Source organism: Metopolophium dirhodum, chromosome 1, assembly GCF_019925205.1.
Source record: "Metopolophium dirhodum isolate CAU chromosome 1, ASM1992520v1, whole genome shotgun sequence".
Classification (NCBI taxonomy): Eukaryota; Metazoa; Arthropoda; class Insecta; order Hemiptera; family Aphididae; genus Metopolophium; species Metopolophium dirhodum.
In genome coordinates, this window is record NC_083560.1 from 97,429,678 (window position 1) to 97,446,748 (window position 17,071).

The 17,071-nt window shown below is 26.8% G+C and overlaps 1 protein-coding gene across 1 annotated transcript; it reads left to right on the plus strand.

The window, feature by feature from the left end:
- The first annotated feature begins 15,308 nt into the window (after positions 1-15,308).
- LOC132947630 (general transcription factor II-I repeat domain-containing protein 2A-like) lies at positions 15,309-16,808 on the plus strand. Its single transcript, XM_061017913.1, has 3 exons — positions 15,309-15,534; positions 15,610-16,235; positions 16,335-16,808. Exons 1-3 carry the CDS (start codon positions 15,309-15,311, stop codon positions 16,806-16,808), a joined length of 1,326 nt encoding a protein of 441 aa, XP_060873896.1.
- The last annotated feature ends 263 nt before the right edge of the window (positions 16,809-17,071 follow it).

Below are 17,071 nucleotides of genomic sequence, written 5' to 3' on the forward strand. Positions count from 1 at the left end.
GAGTAGTAACAGGATGTACTGGTGGTTCTTGAACATCTAAAATTTAAATATAGATAAAAATAAAATTCATTTTTATTGTATAATCTAGTTAAACACTGCTATACCATCCTCATTTTCAAAATCTTGGTGAAAATTCTCTCCATCTTTCTCTCCACTGTATAAATCCAGACCTTAGTTATATATTTTCCCCAACTGCAGGTTCTAGAATTACTCGTGGTTCTATAAATACTGGAGCATTTATTGTTGGCTCTGGAGGAACTGGAGCATCTATAGGGTCAAGTATTATAATTATTTTCAGAGTTTAATACATAAAAATTAGAAATAAATTAATTGTATTATATTTTTATTTCCTGTATCATATTTTGAAAAACAAAAACAATTATCATAACTTGATTTCAATAGCTTAATTACTTTAAGAGTTAGTTTCAAGATGAAACTTATGCCTATCATACTTAATTTAATTTTAAAAATACTGTTTTACCTATAGGATCCTCAACAGCAGGTTGTATAAAGACTGGAGTGTCTATTGTTGGCTCTGGAGGAACTGGAGCATCTATAGGTACAACTATCATCATTATTTTATAAGTTTTATACATACAATATGAAAAATATTTTAATTTTTACATTAAAACTTGATGTTAATTACATTCTTAATTATTTGTTATTGGTTTTAATAAGTTTAACAATATTAAACAAAACTGATATTAAATTTCCAAGTTTGCGTTTTTAATGTGAGAAAATTTGGGAGGGGGTGAACCCCTAACCACCAGGTACGGTCTTGGTTTAGACTGTCACAATAGGTAGATGTCAAAATAACTAAAAATACATGTTAAAAAACCTATATAATATTGATACCTATTGGTGGGTAATCCATATCAACATCATGGCCCAAGGTGTTGTTTATATATGTCTCGTTCACTGATGCAACCCTTCTTATAAACATCATAGTATCACCTCCATTTAAAACATCTTGCAATGCATTATGTATGGTAATATTGTTTCTGTTTCTTGAAGAAACAAATCTTCTTCGTACCTGTAAAAATTTAGATAAATATACTGATTTGTTCTAATTTTTATTTATAGGTTCTATTTTATTTTGATTGTTATTATTTTAAATTCTGAATAAGCAATACATGTATTGACTTAACAATGATGGATATTTTTTTATCAAAAGTAGAATTTTTCCAATACTTTTTAAATTCATTGGGAAAAACCAAATTCCAGACACTTTCTACTCAGAATTTTTTTTCATAGTATATATTTATCATTGAATTAAAATTTTACATATTCATTGCATTGACAAATTTAATGATAAGGTACACTAGACATTTAGCAGTACTTTATTAGTTTAATATTAGAGCAGAGGGCTTGTAGCTCTAAAAAGCACTAAATATGCAAGCATTTATGGACTTAAAAACCCTATAAGCAATAAAATAAAATTTTTCTTGAAAAATCTTCTTTTGACCCTAAAATATTAAATTCCTAGCATTTTAGTAAAAACTGGTTGTAAATAAAATTAATCTAATCGGCGATCCTCGAGACGTATTTCTACGAAAACCATGTATCTGCAGACAGTCAACAACCAAATTATATGATGAAAATTTAAAATAATTTTTAACTCAAATTACTATATTAGATGAAATTAAAATGTCGGTAGAAAAATGATAATTTATTTAAAATATGCATTTATATGGAAAATAAAATATAATAATAATGTATTGGTTTTGTATTCTGCTATATTTTTGATAGAACAAAACATAAATATGCAAATGCTACAAGTCCTCTGCCCTGTTTATTATTATTATGATTATAATACATTTTATTTGATCTTAGTAAAATATATTTATAACCATGTTTTGAACTTACTTGTTGGCCATTTAGTGTTTGGCTCAGCTCCAACCTTGTTATATTCTCCACACCTCGGATTAGATCTAACATTTATAGTATATACCAATATTATTTATGAATTTTGTATATGTACTTTAAAAGGATTTACCATAAAATGTCCATAATGGTTGATGAACTCCCAAGTACCCAAGTAAAGATGCGTGGAATGACTCAACAAAGTTATTTGTCCGGTGATCTGATCCGAGAACAGAAAATCTTTCTGGACCTACCACACCCATCCAATACCGATCAAAATAATTGAAGACTGGTCGTAATTCTTCAAAGACTTGTTGCTGTATTGCAATCGCCCTTATCATCATCAGCCCATCAGATATTGTAAAGCCTCTGACATTGGGATATGCGTTTCCATTTGCAGGTAGATGTGGGAGATTTATTAACTAAACAAAAATATAATATAATATATAATTTAACCATATTACATTTCTTATAATAATTTCATTACCAAGCGAACTATATTTCTACTAGTAACATTTGTTCTTATAATATTTCTCAATCCAATTTGATGTATATGTCTTAATACAGCCTGTACAAAAATAGTATAGAATCCTATCTTGTTTGCGAGCACAAATAATACAATGAAAATATTTCAGACCATTACCTGATTGAAGTGAAAAGAACAACCCACTTGATGCCATTCAGGGAATACTGTTCTTATGGCGTTACGAAGACCAGTTTCAAAATCGGTAATAACTTGAACTTCATGGGAATAGGGCAGTTCAAGACTAAAAATGTACCGCATAACACATACATATACTGCTTGTGTGTGACGAGTTAAACAAGCATAAGCCACTGGGAAACTCTAAACATAATTATACATTTTCCAAGTATGTTAATTTGAAGTGAGTCTACAAAAATATGTGAAACAAAATGTATTATTACCATGTCATTAAATATAATATGTACAGTAAGTAGTTGACGTAAATCAGTAGGATGATTGGGTAGACATTGAAAAGTACCATCTACTGCTACATTTGATACATTTATACCATTTTGCCGCAGTGTTGTCACTATTTCAGTATTGAAGAATATGATGCTATAAAACAAACCTTCAGTAACTAATTCACCTTGATAAAACCTAGTTTCTAATAATAAATAAGATACATGTAATAATTTAAAATTTCTTTAGAGCAGATACCTCTGAATCTCTTCGTTATAAATTGAACCGTAAAATGGCCTTACTTGGGACATGTGGGTAACTTGAATACAAATTATATAGTATTATCAATGATAAGATTTGAGCACTAGAAATGTTGTTATAACCTCTGTATAATCACACATTTGTTTATCATCACTTTCACAACGATCGTCTTGATGCGCAGACGTTCTCACATTGTAAGTACTTATTATTTAAATATAAATAGATATGTAGATTATTATATGTTATAAAACCATGTTAAAACTTAGTGTATACACGGCTTGCTATTAGTTGAATGTAAATGTGGGTTTCATCATTAGTTGCAGCAACTACACGTGAATAATATACAATATTTCATTGTTATCAATTATATGTAATTTTTGCTGTTATTGTGAAATTTTGAAAATTAATAGTTTTTATGGTAACTTGGGACAACGTCCCAAGTTAGAATTAGTGTCCCAAGTTATGTAATTTTGATGTAACATCATTTTATTTTTCTTGATATAAAATATAAAACTATTGATATAAAACTTGATTAGGTATCTATGACATATAAATATTTTTTTTTATTTAGACATACAATGGGAAACTACAAAAAAAAATTGGAGGTAGAGCATATCAAAATTATTCCACTCAGTCGTTACAAAAAGCTATTAATGATGTTAGATCCAAAAAACTTACATATCGTGATGCAGCAATGAAGTACGGGGTTTCAAAATCAACCATTCAAAGAAAAGTGAATGAAAAAAATACGTTGAAAGTTGGTAGGCCTAATGCCCTTTCAAATGTTGACGAGGAAAGTTTAGTCAATGGGATAATTTTATCAAGCAAGTGGGGTTTTCCGTTCACTTCTCTCGACATAAGGCTATTAGTGCAGAGTTTTTTAAATAATAATGGTGTCAAAGATCCAAGATTTAATGGTAATTTACCTGGATACACTTGGGCTAAAAATTTTATAAACCGTCACAAGTCTGTTCTGAGCGAGAGATTAGCTGAAAATATTAAAAGGTCAAGGGCAGAAATAAATCCACATATAATAACGCAATATTTTGACAACCTTGAAAATTCATTGGCTGGAGTTTTACCATAATTAATAATTAATTATGACGAAACAAATATGACTGATGATCCTGGAAAATGTAAAGTTATTACAAGACGAGGATGTAAGCACCCTGAACGTATACTGGATTCATCTAAGTCAAGCGTGTCCGTCATGTTTGCAGGAACAGCTTCGGGTTTCTTACTACCACCGTATGTGGTTTACAAAGCAGAGCACCTGTATGATAGTTGGATAGATGGAGGGCCGAGAGGAACAAGATACAATCGCTCAAAGTCTGGATGGTTTGACGGAGTCATTTTTGAAGACTGGTTTAATAAGATAGTACTACCGTATTTTCGAAAATTTCCAGTGGACATCCCAAAAGCTATGATAGGCGACAACTTAGCGAGCCACATATCATTATCTGTTATTGATGAATGTAAAAAGTATAACATTAGATTTATTTTATTACCACCAAATAGCACACATCTGTGCCAACCTTTAGACGTGGCGTTCTTTAGGCCGCTAAAAATCCAATGGCGAAAATCTTTATTTACTTACAAAAATAAAAACCGAGGTTGTATTCCAAAAACTGAATTTCCAAGAATTTTTAAAAATGCATTAGATAAACTACAAATTGAAAATATGGCATCAAAAAATTTAATAGCTGGATTTAAAGCTACAGGAATTTACCCTATTGACAAAAATAAGGTAATTAGTAAATTGCCTACCATCCAAACAAATCTTGACGAATCGACTAGTGAAATTAATGGGTCAAAATGGTGTAAAACTTTTGAGCAGTTTTTATCAGACTCAAGATCAAATGAAACAAATAACTTAAGAAAAAATAAACGTAAAAAAGTATGTGCACAACCTGGTAAGAGTATTGCTTCCAAGGCAGACCAAAGCGATGAAGAATATGATGATATTGATCAGCCATCTACAATTAAATGTAATATTCCAAATCCTAAGATAAATACAGCAAGTCATAGCCAAAAAAACAGCATAAAAAAGTAAGTGTAGAACTTGAAGAAGTTACTATTTCTGGTTTTTCTAAGGATGATTTTGTAACTGTTAATTTATTATACAAATCAAACTCTTCAAAAGATAAAATGAAAACATTTTATGCACAAGTACTAGATATACATGAAAATGTGACTGATACTACTGAACCTATCAAATTAACAGTTAAATATCTTAAACAGTCTGTTGGGTCAAAAGAAATATATATATTCCCTGACGTTGAAGATATTGGTTGTGTTACAGCTGATCAAATTGCAGATATTGTTTATCCTGTCGTATTAAAAAGAAATCGGTTCAAGTTCCCCATGACAATTGTTACTTAAATTGTTTATATTTTATGTTCCTAAACAATGTTATTTTCTAAAGCAGGTATCTACCTAAAACCAAAGAGTGTTCTAATTTTAATTTTTATTTAAGTGAAAAAAAATGATTAATGTTAAAAAAAGAGAAAAATATTTATTTTATAATTTTATCTAAAAGATGTACTTATTATTAATGTTATACCTAGGTACCTTAAAATTAAACCATGTGATATTATTAAGTAGGCAACTAAAACCAAGGAGTGTTTTAATTGTTACCTAGATATTGTAATTATTATAAGTGAAAAAAGTGACTAATTTGTTAAAGAAAAAGAATAATATTTATTTTATTGTTTTATCTAAAATATGTACTTATAAATTACCTTAAAGTTAAACTACCTATGTGATATTATAAAGTAATTTAAACTGACCAAGTTGTGTTCATTTTATTTTTAATGTAATTTTAAATAAAAAAAGTGACTAATTAATCTTAAAAAGAAAAAAAAAATTAGTTTCATTATTTAATCAAAAATAGGTTAACAAATTGTGTTATAAAAATTTTAAAAATTAAAAATTGTAATATTTTAAAAGCTGTTTTTTTTTTAAAACTATATATCTGTCCCAAGTTAAAATATGTGTAGTGTAACATTATTTTTCCATATAAAACAATAGTTGTCCCAAGTTTGCCAAAATTGAGGGTAACTTGGGACAAGCATATTTTTTTAAAAAAATGGCAAGGGGGGAATAAAAAACAAAACAACATATGGGTCTTAAAGCCTAAGCCAAGACCTGCATTTTTGGTCCTTACTATTATTATCATATTTTGAATACTTATCGATCAGCATTCATCTGAAGTTCAAAAGTGTCCCAAGTAACGCCATTTTACGGAACGTATATTTATTTGTTCTCTCACAGCTCTCTGTCTTAATGAACGAATAAAAGCCGTTTGGTTGTCATTATTATTTTCTACAAGTCTCTGTGGAACACATGTATGAGGTCTTGTTAATTTAAAATCACTATTATCTAGTCTTATGCTGCCTCTGCCTCGAAATTGCGAATTAAAATAATTTGTGCATCTCAATTGTCTGGTAATAATAAAATATCAATAATTACATACTTTAAATTATCCCAATGTGTTATTTTATATTTTATGATTAAATTTAACCTTCTGTTTGCAGTTTCGTTATGGCTGTAATATTGAAAATTTAAGCTATCGATATATATGTTTGATCGCTCATGAACTCCTGGCTCCATACGAACACCATTCCGATCAGCTATAGGTTAAAAATAAACATAACCTAGGTTAAAGTATGCCTACATATTATACAAAATCACAAGCTGTTGAAATCTGTACTAATTTTGAAAAAGCATTCGATAAAGTTAATCATCACCTTCTTGGAGCAAAACTTGAAAACATAGATATAATGGACCCTCTGCAGTCATAGTTTAAATCATTATTATACAATTATTAAACAAATCAGTTAAATATAAAAATTATATCTCAAAATCTATCAATATAACATTAGGGGTCCCACAAGGTGACCACATCTTATATCACATACTTTTTATCCTGTTCATAAATTAATTAATCCTGTTATGAAGAAATTTTAAGTTTTCTGAATATGATTACTTTTGAAAAATAATTGTAATACCTAGCTATAGCCTAGTCTAATTTAAATAATTATGTCGAATGCCCAGAGATATTAGCGAAAATATATTTAAAATAAATTATAGTCATTCCAAACAAATTAGTTTATTCTATGTATAGAAAATATTCATTCTAATTGTATGATTAGATTTTTTTGATAATATAATTTTTTTATTAACTTTTTTAATAACAAAATTCAATCTAAATTGTTTAATTATATATTTTTTATATATATATATCTGTATTACATCTATAGTTATATGTTCTCATTAAATTCTGTTTGAATAATGTAACATGATTGTTTTGTTTATTAATACCTATTAAGTTCATGTTTTATGTATATTTGGACCAAATTAATAACTACTTAATACTTAAATATAATTATGCAAGAATATACTGTTTAATTTGAATATAACAATCATTGCAAATTTAAATTGGAATATTTTATTCCCTTAATAAAAAAAAATTTAAAAAAAATAAAAATATATTATTTAGAATTTTTTATTTATTAATGAACATTTTTAAATACATACCCTGAATAATACCGTGTCTTTCCATTGATTTAAATAAAAAAAAATTTAAAAAATAAAACAACCACACTTAATCTAGGAGAATTGGTTCTACAGATGTCTTCTAGAATTCATATGATCATATGAAAGCTGAGATGTCTAAATGAACGGTGAAGGTATTGTGAACTAGTGTGAAGTGATTTGATGAAGAAAAAGTGATTTGATATATTTTGTCAATTTAGTTACCTATCTAAGGTTAAGATAAGTATAAGAATTCCTAGAGAAGCAAAAATATAAGTTCATGTTAAATGATGTTTTATATCATGTTATATAATATTGATAGACTAATCCTAATTACTTATAAAATATAAGTTCATTTTTTGAAATAAGGTGCTATAAAATATTTCGGAAAATATAAATTATTGACACAAGTTAGCCAAATGTGAATTCATCATAATCCTCTAAATAATGTATACGACATTAATTATTAGTAGGTACATGATATTATCTACAAATTATATTACAACAAAGAAATTACAGAACGATTTGTGATGATTAAATTTCAAGAAGAATATCAAGCCCGTTAATATTTGTTACTTGGTATTTATCCATTATTATCCACTATCATATAGAGACGTAACTAATAGACATTAAAAACTACCAATTTACCATGCAGACTTAAAGTTTTTTTTTTCGTGCATTAGACACATGTTTTAAAATTTTCCAAGTGTTTAACCTACAGTACCCAATTCAATCTGGTTTAGTTTGGACATTTGTACAGAAATTTATCTATGATATTCATAATGAGTGTGATGTTAAAAGTTCTACACTGACATCATTAATTTCTGATTTATCTATTTAAATTTAGTAACTATGACATTTTTAACTTCTTTTTTTACAAAATTATATTTTGGTATCAGTATTAAATTCATTAAATAAATATTTATGTATAATAATTTGTAAAATCATTCCATTAATTTTAACAATGAATTTAATTTGCTTTGTCTGTAAAGATTTATTTATTGAACTTGATCAACTCATGGTACATTTAAAGTATGTTCATTCATTAACATCATCAAGTTTTTATCGTTGTGGTATACAGCATTGTTCACAAACTTTCTCATCTTATCGTACATTTTCTAAACATATGAAATGTGAAATTTTTAATAATTTAAATTCTAACCATAATTTAAAAATTATTAATAGTAATTCCTCAACTAAGATTACTAATAAAATTAACACAAATTTAGAAGGGGTTTCTTTAACACACGAACCTTGTGATGATTCTATAGATATTGATGCTTTAAAAAAATGTACATTAAAATTTTCTGCCCATTACTATGGAAAATATAATTTTTCTAGAAAAGAGGCTATCCAACTTCAACAAAATGTAACAAACATAATAACCACTTCTATTGCTCATGAATTAAAGAAATTAACTGTTGACAATAATACTATGAAAAACAATGCACTTAAATCTATTATTCATTTCTGTGAAAATCCATTCAAAGAATTAGACACTGAGTACAAATTTCTTAAATCTTTACAAATTAATGATTATTATGAAAAGCCTAAAATTATTACTTTGGATAACATCATAGATGATGTACGAATAAATAACACTAATACTGTAGATGAAAAAAAAGTGAAAGGAGTTATATTACCGTTAAAATTTCAATTTAGAAAATACTTTGAGGCACCAGGTATTTTAGATTCTTATATTAAAAATCAAGATTTATTGAAAAATGATAGTGGGCTTACAAATTTCATTAATAGCCAATTATGGAAAGATAAAATGTTGTTGTTCAACGAGGATGGTATAGTTTATATACCCTACTTCTTATATTTTGATGATTTTGAGGTGAACAACCCATTGGGTTCACATTCATCTTCTATTTTAGGTGTTTATTATTCATTTCCCACTGCTCCTGAAGCACTAAAATCAAATTTAAATAATATTTTTGTAGCTGCATTATTCAACTCCAAAGATGTAAAATATATTGGAAATGATAAATGTTTTTATTTTTTGGTTGATGAAATTAATGAACTTCAAAGTCATGGAATAAATTTAACATTAAATGATGGAAAACAATTTAAGATTAAATTTGTGTTGGGTCTCGTTGTAGGGGATAACCTAGGAGTAAATAGTGTTTTAGGTTTTGCTAGGTCATTCTCATCAAATTATTTCTGTCGTTTTTGTATTTCTGACAAAAAAAGTACTCAAGTACTTTCCAATGAAAATACTAACTTACTCCGAAATAAACAAAATTATGACGAACATGTAAAAATTAATAATTGTAAAATTACTGGTATTTATGAAGAATCAATATTTAACAAAGTATATTCCTTCCATGTTGTTACTAACTATTCAGTGGACATAATGCATGATATTTTTGAGGGAATTTGTATGTATAATATGAACCATATCATATGTAATTTAATTAATTTGGGATTTTTTAGTTTGGAAACATTAAATAATAGAAAACGAGGATTTAATTATGGCGACAACGAAATTGGAAACATGTCCCCTCCTATAATGCAAATTAAAATTAATACTTTGAAATTCAAAATGTCTTCAAGGGAAATGCAGACATTTGTTCATTTTTTTCCTCTCCTAGTAGGAGACTTAGTCCCTGAAAATAATCAAATTTGGTTGTTTTTAATTAATTTTATTGAGATGATTGATTTACTGTTGTTACCAAAATTCAATAATCAAATTATTTTAAATTTACAAAAACATATCACATATCATAATAATAAATATACTGAGTTATTTCAAGATTCATTAAAGCCCAAACATCATTTTCTTATCCACTATTGTAATATAATAAAAAAGTCAGGGCCCCTAAAATTATTATGGTGTTATAGATTTGAGTCCAAGCATAGACAACTTAAAATGTACACCAAAAACATAACTTCTAGAGTTCAAATTCCTATTTCGTTGGGTATAAAATATTCCATTAATTTTTCTGATTTTATTTTAAGTTTAAGTAACAGTTCTTGTATCTCGAAAAATGAAGGCTCTCCACTTAGTTCATGTGTGTATTTTGAAAAAATTAAAATGTTGCTTTCACCTAATGATTTGGCTGTACTTGATCAGGCCTTTTGTTATGACCAAATTATACATAACAACACAGTGTATAAAACCAACCATATTCTTACAGCTTTATTTGACAGTAATACATTAGTATATAAATTAAAAAAAATTATATGTTTTGATGAGAAAGTGTTTTTTTTATGTGATACTCTGAATGTACTCTCTTATAACAAACATTATGTTAGTTATGTTGTCTCAAGTGTTGATACTGATCTATATGTTTTAAATAGAAGTACAGATTTCATGGGTCCTCCAATTAATTTATATTATCTTAATAATAAAGACACTGTAATACGGTTAAAACATTATTTCATTTAAAATACTTGTTAAATTTCACAATTTGATTTTACATTTTTACTTAACTTATGTTCAATCTAATCCTAAGTTATACATAATTTAAATTTATAATTGTATTTATGTTTAATTTTTTTTTTTTTGATCAGTAAACTGCAGTGATCTAGTTGAATATCTTATTATTATTAACATTTGTGTTTGTTTTTATTTTAATTTTATTCATATCTTATCCTGTAACTAGGAACTTATATTGTTTGCATAATGCTTGAATAACAATAACTTGTTTATAAATTGTATAAATGATTGTATTTTTAAGCAATGTATATTTTTATTTTACTCATCTTATATTCTATAAGTTGCCAAGAACCTGCATTATATATTTCTTATTTAACAATTACTTGTTTATAAATTGTATTAGAAAATCATTTACTTTCAAACAATAAAATAAGATTCTTCTTAGTTAAATTATAGTGTGTTATTTATTATGTATTTACATCAACTGTATAATTTTTATTATAAATTTCAATTTAATTCAAATTTATTAATTCAGATAAATAAATTTATTTCTAAGTCAAGTTTGTTTTTAAAGTATGAAAACAATTCATAGTTTTAATGAAAAAAAATGTATTTATTTTAAAACCTGATAATCTTTAAAAATAAGAAATGATATCATTCAATTAATGCATGAGTTTCTTTGATATTATATAGTTAAAATATAAATTTAAAGATATTTTTCATTAAATTAAACACCTTATGACTTTTTATCTTTAAATTAATGCACATCATTTTCCATCAGTTTAATTCCAGGCGAATTAAATTTATGGATTATTGGATTAAAATTAATGAAATAAGAAATTGATTCAACGAAAATTTTTTATCATTATTATAATATATATTATGCTTTATTTCTATGACTTGATATCATAGGCTCCAAATCATACCCGTTTTTCCTTAGTTTTATCTACTTTTTTCTTTGATATTAAGAAGTATTTTTCTGGGTGTTCCTATTGAAACTAGCGAACGAAAATTTGCTATGTCGTACGTGTGTAAGACGGAAACAACACACGCGGGTGTGACGTCCTCTTAACGCATTTCCCATCGTTTTTATCTCTCAAAGATTAACATGCCCTGTATACATAAATTGGCAAGTGTAGACGTAAAGTGATCAGTTCATAGAATATTATATTTTGGAATTTGAATAAGTAGGAACTTTTAATAATTAGTAGGTACACAATGTAAAATGTTAACTATCCTAATATTTGCTAATGACTATTACTGGATAGGTACTATATTTTCGATACAAAACGAAGATAATATTATAGTACGTTAATCGTTTTCACGAGCCATAATAGCAATTTCTTAGTATAATTGTAGTTTAAAGATAAATCGCATAATGATCCATTGTCGTCTAGCTAGGCTCCGGCACGTGCCATGTGTAATTTGAAACTAATTTTGAAGTCAAAAACATTACATTTGAAAATGTCATTGTGTCTATAAAATATAATAATATAAGTACTCTAAAAATTTCATATACCCGCGAATAATATTTTTGAATTACAACAAATTAACTAAAATCGTTATTCTTGGTTTTAATATGTAATTTCGTCCAAATTTGAATTCAACATTTCAGTAAAAATTAACTGTGTATTTATAATATATTTTCTTAGATTTTTTGGTTAGTACAGTTTGGTAGTACGGTATTAATTATTTTTATTTATGAGAATCCTTGTATTAAATGTTCAATCCTTAGCTATAAAAATTAACATTTTATAATTTTTCAACTACAATGAATTTGAAAATTTTCGATATTTTGATAAATGTGGTCAACATTTGAACTTTAAATACTTATAAAAAAAATCGTCCCCATGTATCGTTAATACTTGTCAACTGCTATTATAACAACTTAAATAACCTTGTATTAAATATTAAAGTTTTTTGACCCAACGAATACAATTTTGTTGAAATGTATAAAATAAAAAACTAAAAAATTGAAAATTTCCAATGTTTTTAAATACTCAAAACCATTCACGGGTCGTAAAGCCCTCTCCTTTTTTATTTTTGTAGGATCGGAGCCCTTCACTCATATTGATGTTAATAACGTATTTACTATTTATGTTAGCCCCCCTTTAAATTTTAATGGATTTTCGCTTAAGCTCAAAACGAGTAAAAATATTTAGAACATTTTATAATGTATAAAAAATGATAAAATAAACATTTGATGCAAATTTTGATACTTGAAAGATCAAAATATTCAAGAACATCGTTGTGTAAGAGTTTGTTAAATTACGGGTAAATATCCAACGTCCAACTTCAAATGCTCGTAAAAAATTAATTTGACTCTCCGATAAACTTTTTTTTTTGTCAAATATAGTAAAACTAAAGGGGGGTCTTGAATAACATTTTTAAAACTCATATATAAATAGAAACATTTTTATGAATTTTTAACTCAGAATATTAAACTTATATTTTTTGAATTTTTCCATAACAACTTTTAAATGGAAGAATTTAATTTAATATTTTTTAACTATTAATTTGTGATGCGTACCTACACGTCAAACATACAGTCCACTTGCACTTAAACGCGTGGACTCTCGTTGACAAAAATAAATATAATATTTAATTTGGATATAAATATATAATATAATATGTGTGATGTAGGTACTGATGTGTCTACAACTACCATAAGTGCAACTAGGAGGGGGGCTCAGCCCCCCAAAACTTGTAATAGCCCCCGCAAAATAAATTGTACATTTGTTTCCTAAAATATTAATAAATCTTTAAAAATTAAACTGTATTTCTCACTTTTTTTTTTGGGAAAAAATGTAAAATTATCTAATTTTTATTTAAACTTTACAATTATTTTATATTGCCTATGATAAATATGGTAAATATCATAAGCTGTATGCCTGTATCTCTCGACGAACAATCCCGGAAAAAAATCCCCGACCCTATGTAAAAGAACCCCCAGACTACAATTTGTTACTGACAACTAGGTACATGAAATTGATTGATCAATTATTTTTTAAAAGCTAATTAGTGTAATAATTACTAGTAATATAGTAACTATACCCACTTTTCATTAAAAAAATTAAAATATAATAAATAATTTTCAAAAATTAACGACAATATTATTTTGTTTTATATCACAATTTTAAACAACTTATTATGTTAATAGTCTTTTTAAAAGATTAGGTACCTACTACCTACATTCATTGATTATTTATTTGATAATTATTTGGATTATTTGACATTTCGATCATTCAAAATATTTTTATTTTATAATCTTTTAAATATTGTATCTATAAAGAAACCTTGTAAAATCGACTTATAATAATAATAATTGTTGTCGATCTTCAAAATATTATTAGGAAATGTAATATTTTATTTTGAGGATATATTACAATATATAATGAGTATAAAAAAATTTATTATTGTAAATGCCTGAAAATTATAATATAAATATTAAGAAATACCTAAGTTAAATTGTATTTAATAGAGGTTAGGTACCTATATTACCTATCTAACTACATATATAATATATATTTAAACTTTGAACATAGATTTGTTTTTTAATTAAATTTTTCTTTAATCTCTATACTTACTTGATTTTTCCTATGATATTTAATATGTATAGTTTAAACCTATACTATAACTTATAAGTTAATTAAATTAATTCTACATAGTTTTAACTTTTAACTAATCTAATTATACATTTTTCATATTTACTTTGCTTATAATTTATTTAGTTCAGGGGTCGGCAACCCGCGGGCCGCATGCGGCCCGCAAAGCAATTTTTGATGGCCCGCACATGGTGGTTAATTTTTGTGTTTTATTTTTGTTCAATAAAATTCTATATAGTTATATAGCCAGTTTAATCTATAAAATTATTATTATCTATTCGGACTTGAAGATAATGATGGCTGCACTACTCAGTCATATAATTACTTTGCGTTTGTAGCGACTAGCGATTAGTATTACACCGTACGTTTGACTGTTTGTGTTTGTAATAGTTTCATTTTAAAAGTAAATTCAAACATTATGGCAACTAAAAAAAGAAAAATTTGTGATGAACATCGTTTTTTTAATAATTCTTGGGTTGATTTATATTTTTTCGTCGAACACAAAGGTAAGCCATTATGTTTAATTTGTCAAAAAACAGTAGCAGTAATGAAAGAATATAACATAAAACGGCATTATGATAGTGAACATAAATCAACTTTTGAAAATATCATTGGTGATTTAAGAAAAATAAAAGTTAATCATTTAAAATCTTTGTTAAATAGTCAACAAAATATTTTTAAAAAACAAATTAGTCAAAATAAATCAATAGTGCGGGCTAGTTATGTAGTTTCACAAATGATATCGAAGAATAATCGTCCCTTCACTGATGCTGAATTCATTAAAAAATGTATGCTTGCTGTTGTTGACGAAATCTGTCCAGATAAAAAAAAAGACTTTGAAGACATTAGCCTTTCTGCTCGAACTTGCGTAAGAAGAACTGAAGAATTGGGAAATAATTTAATGCAGCAACTTAAAGAAAAAATTAAATCGTTCAATTTTTTTTCCCTCGCGATGGATGAAAGTACAGATGTATGTGACACAGCTCAACTTTTAATTTTTATTCGAGGGATTGATGATAATTTTAATGTTTACGAAGAACTTGCCGATCTTTGTAGTTTAAAAGGGACTACCACAGGAGACGATCTGTTCGAAAGTATTGATAAATCACTAAACAATTTAGGATTAGAATGGAAAAAATTAGTGAGTGTAACAACAGATGGTGGGAAAAACATGAGTGGTTCAAATAAAGGTGTGGTAGGAAGAATAAAGAAAAAAATGTTACAAAACGATTATGAAATTCCTATGAATTTTCACTGTATAATTCACCAAGAAGCATTGTGTTGTAAAGTACTTGCGTGTCAAGAAGTTATGAGTGTTGTTATTTCCTCAATCAATTTTATTCGAAAAAATGGTTTGGGTCATCGTCAATTTCAAAATTTTCTGGATGAAATTGAATCAGAATATGGCGACGTTATATATTTTACAGAAGTCAGATGGTTGAGTAGAGGTGCGGCACTTAAACGATTTTTTGATCTACGAATAGAAATAGAAATTTTTATGAATGAAAAAAATAAAATCGTTTCTGAACTATCAGATGAATCATGGATTCTCGAATTAGCATTTTTAACAGATATAACAACATTTTTGAATGAATTGAATATAAAATTACAAGGCAAAGGAAAATTACTCTCAGATATGTACACTGATATTAAATCGTTTCAAGTAAAATTAAAACTATTGTACAATAATTTCGATCAACAAATATTATATCATTTTTCGTGTTGTAAATCTGCGATTGAATCTTTTGTAATACCATTGCAGTGGGATTTAATTAAACCTAAATTTCTCAATATCATTGAACAATTGCAAAACGAATTTTCAACAAGATTTGAAGATTTTTATAAATACGATAAAGAAATTAAATTATTCCAGAATCCTTTTCAAGTGGACATAAATAATGTCAAGAATAATTTACAAATGGAAGTCATTGAACTTCAAAATGACGAGGTTCTAAAAAATTATTTTCGGGAAGCAACTAGTTTGCCTCAATTTTATAGTTGTCTTCCATTATCTACCTTCCCTGGAATCAGACAATTCGCACAAAAATTTATAGCGGCGTTTGCAAGCACATATATATGTGAGCAGACATTTTCCATTGTGAAATATAGAAAAAGTAAGCATTCTTCACGTCTTAGTGATGAAAATTTACGAGCTGTATTACGAGTCTCAACAACAAGTCTGCAAGCTGATATCGAAAATTTAACTAATAAACTGCAGGCACAGAAATCGCATTAATTTACAATTTTAAAATTTTTTATACAATTTTTTCCAGTAACATTTTCGTTTTTTTACTCTCATATTTCTATGTAAAATAATCAAATATAATAGCAATACAATTATAAGTATTATATCATAATATGTATTTTTTTTTTTAATGTGGCCCTTGATGATCAATTGAAAAAAAAATATGGCCCTCGTGGTTAAAAAGGTGGCCGACCCCTGATTTAGTTCATAGACATTTTTTTTTTTTTGTTTTTATGATAACTTAAAAGTTAAAC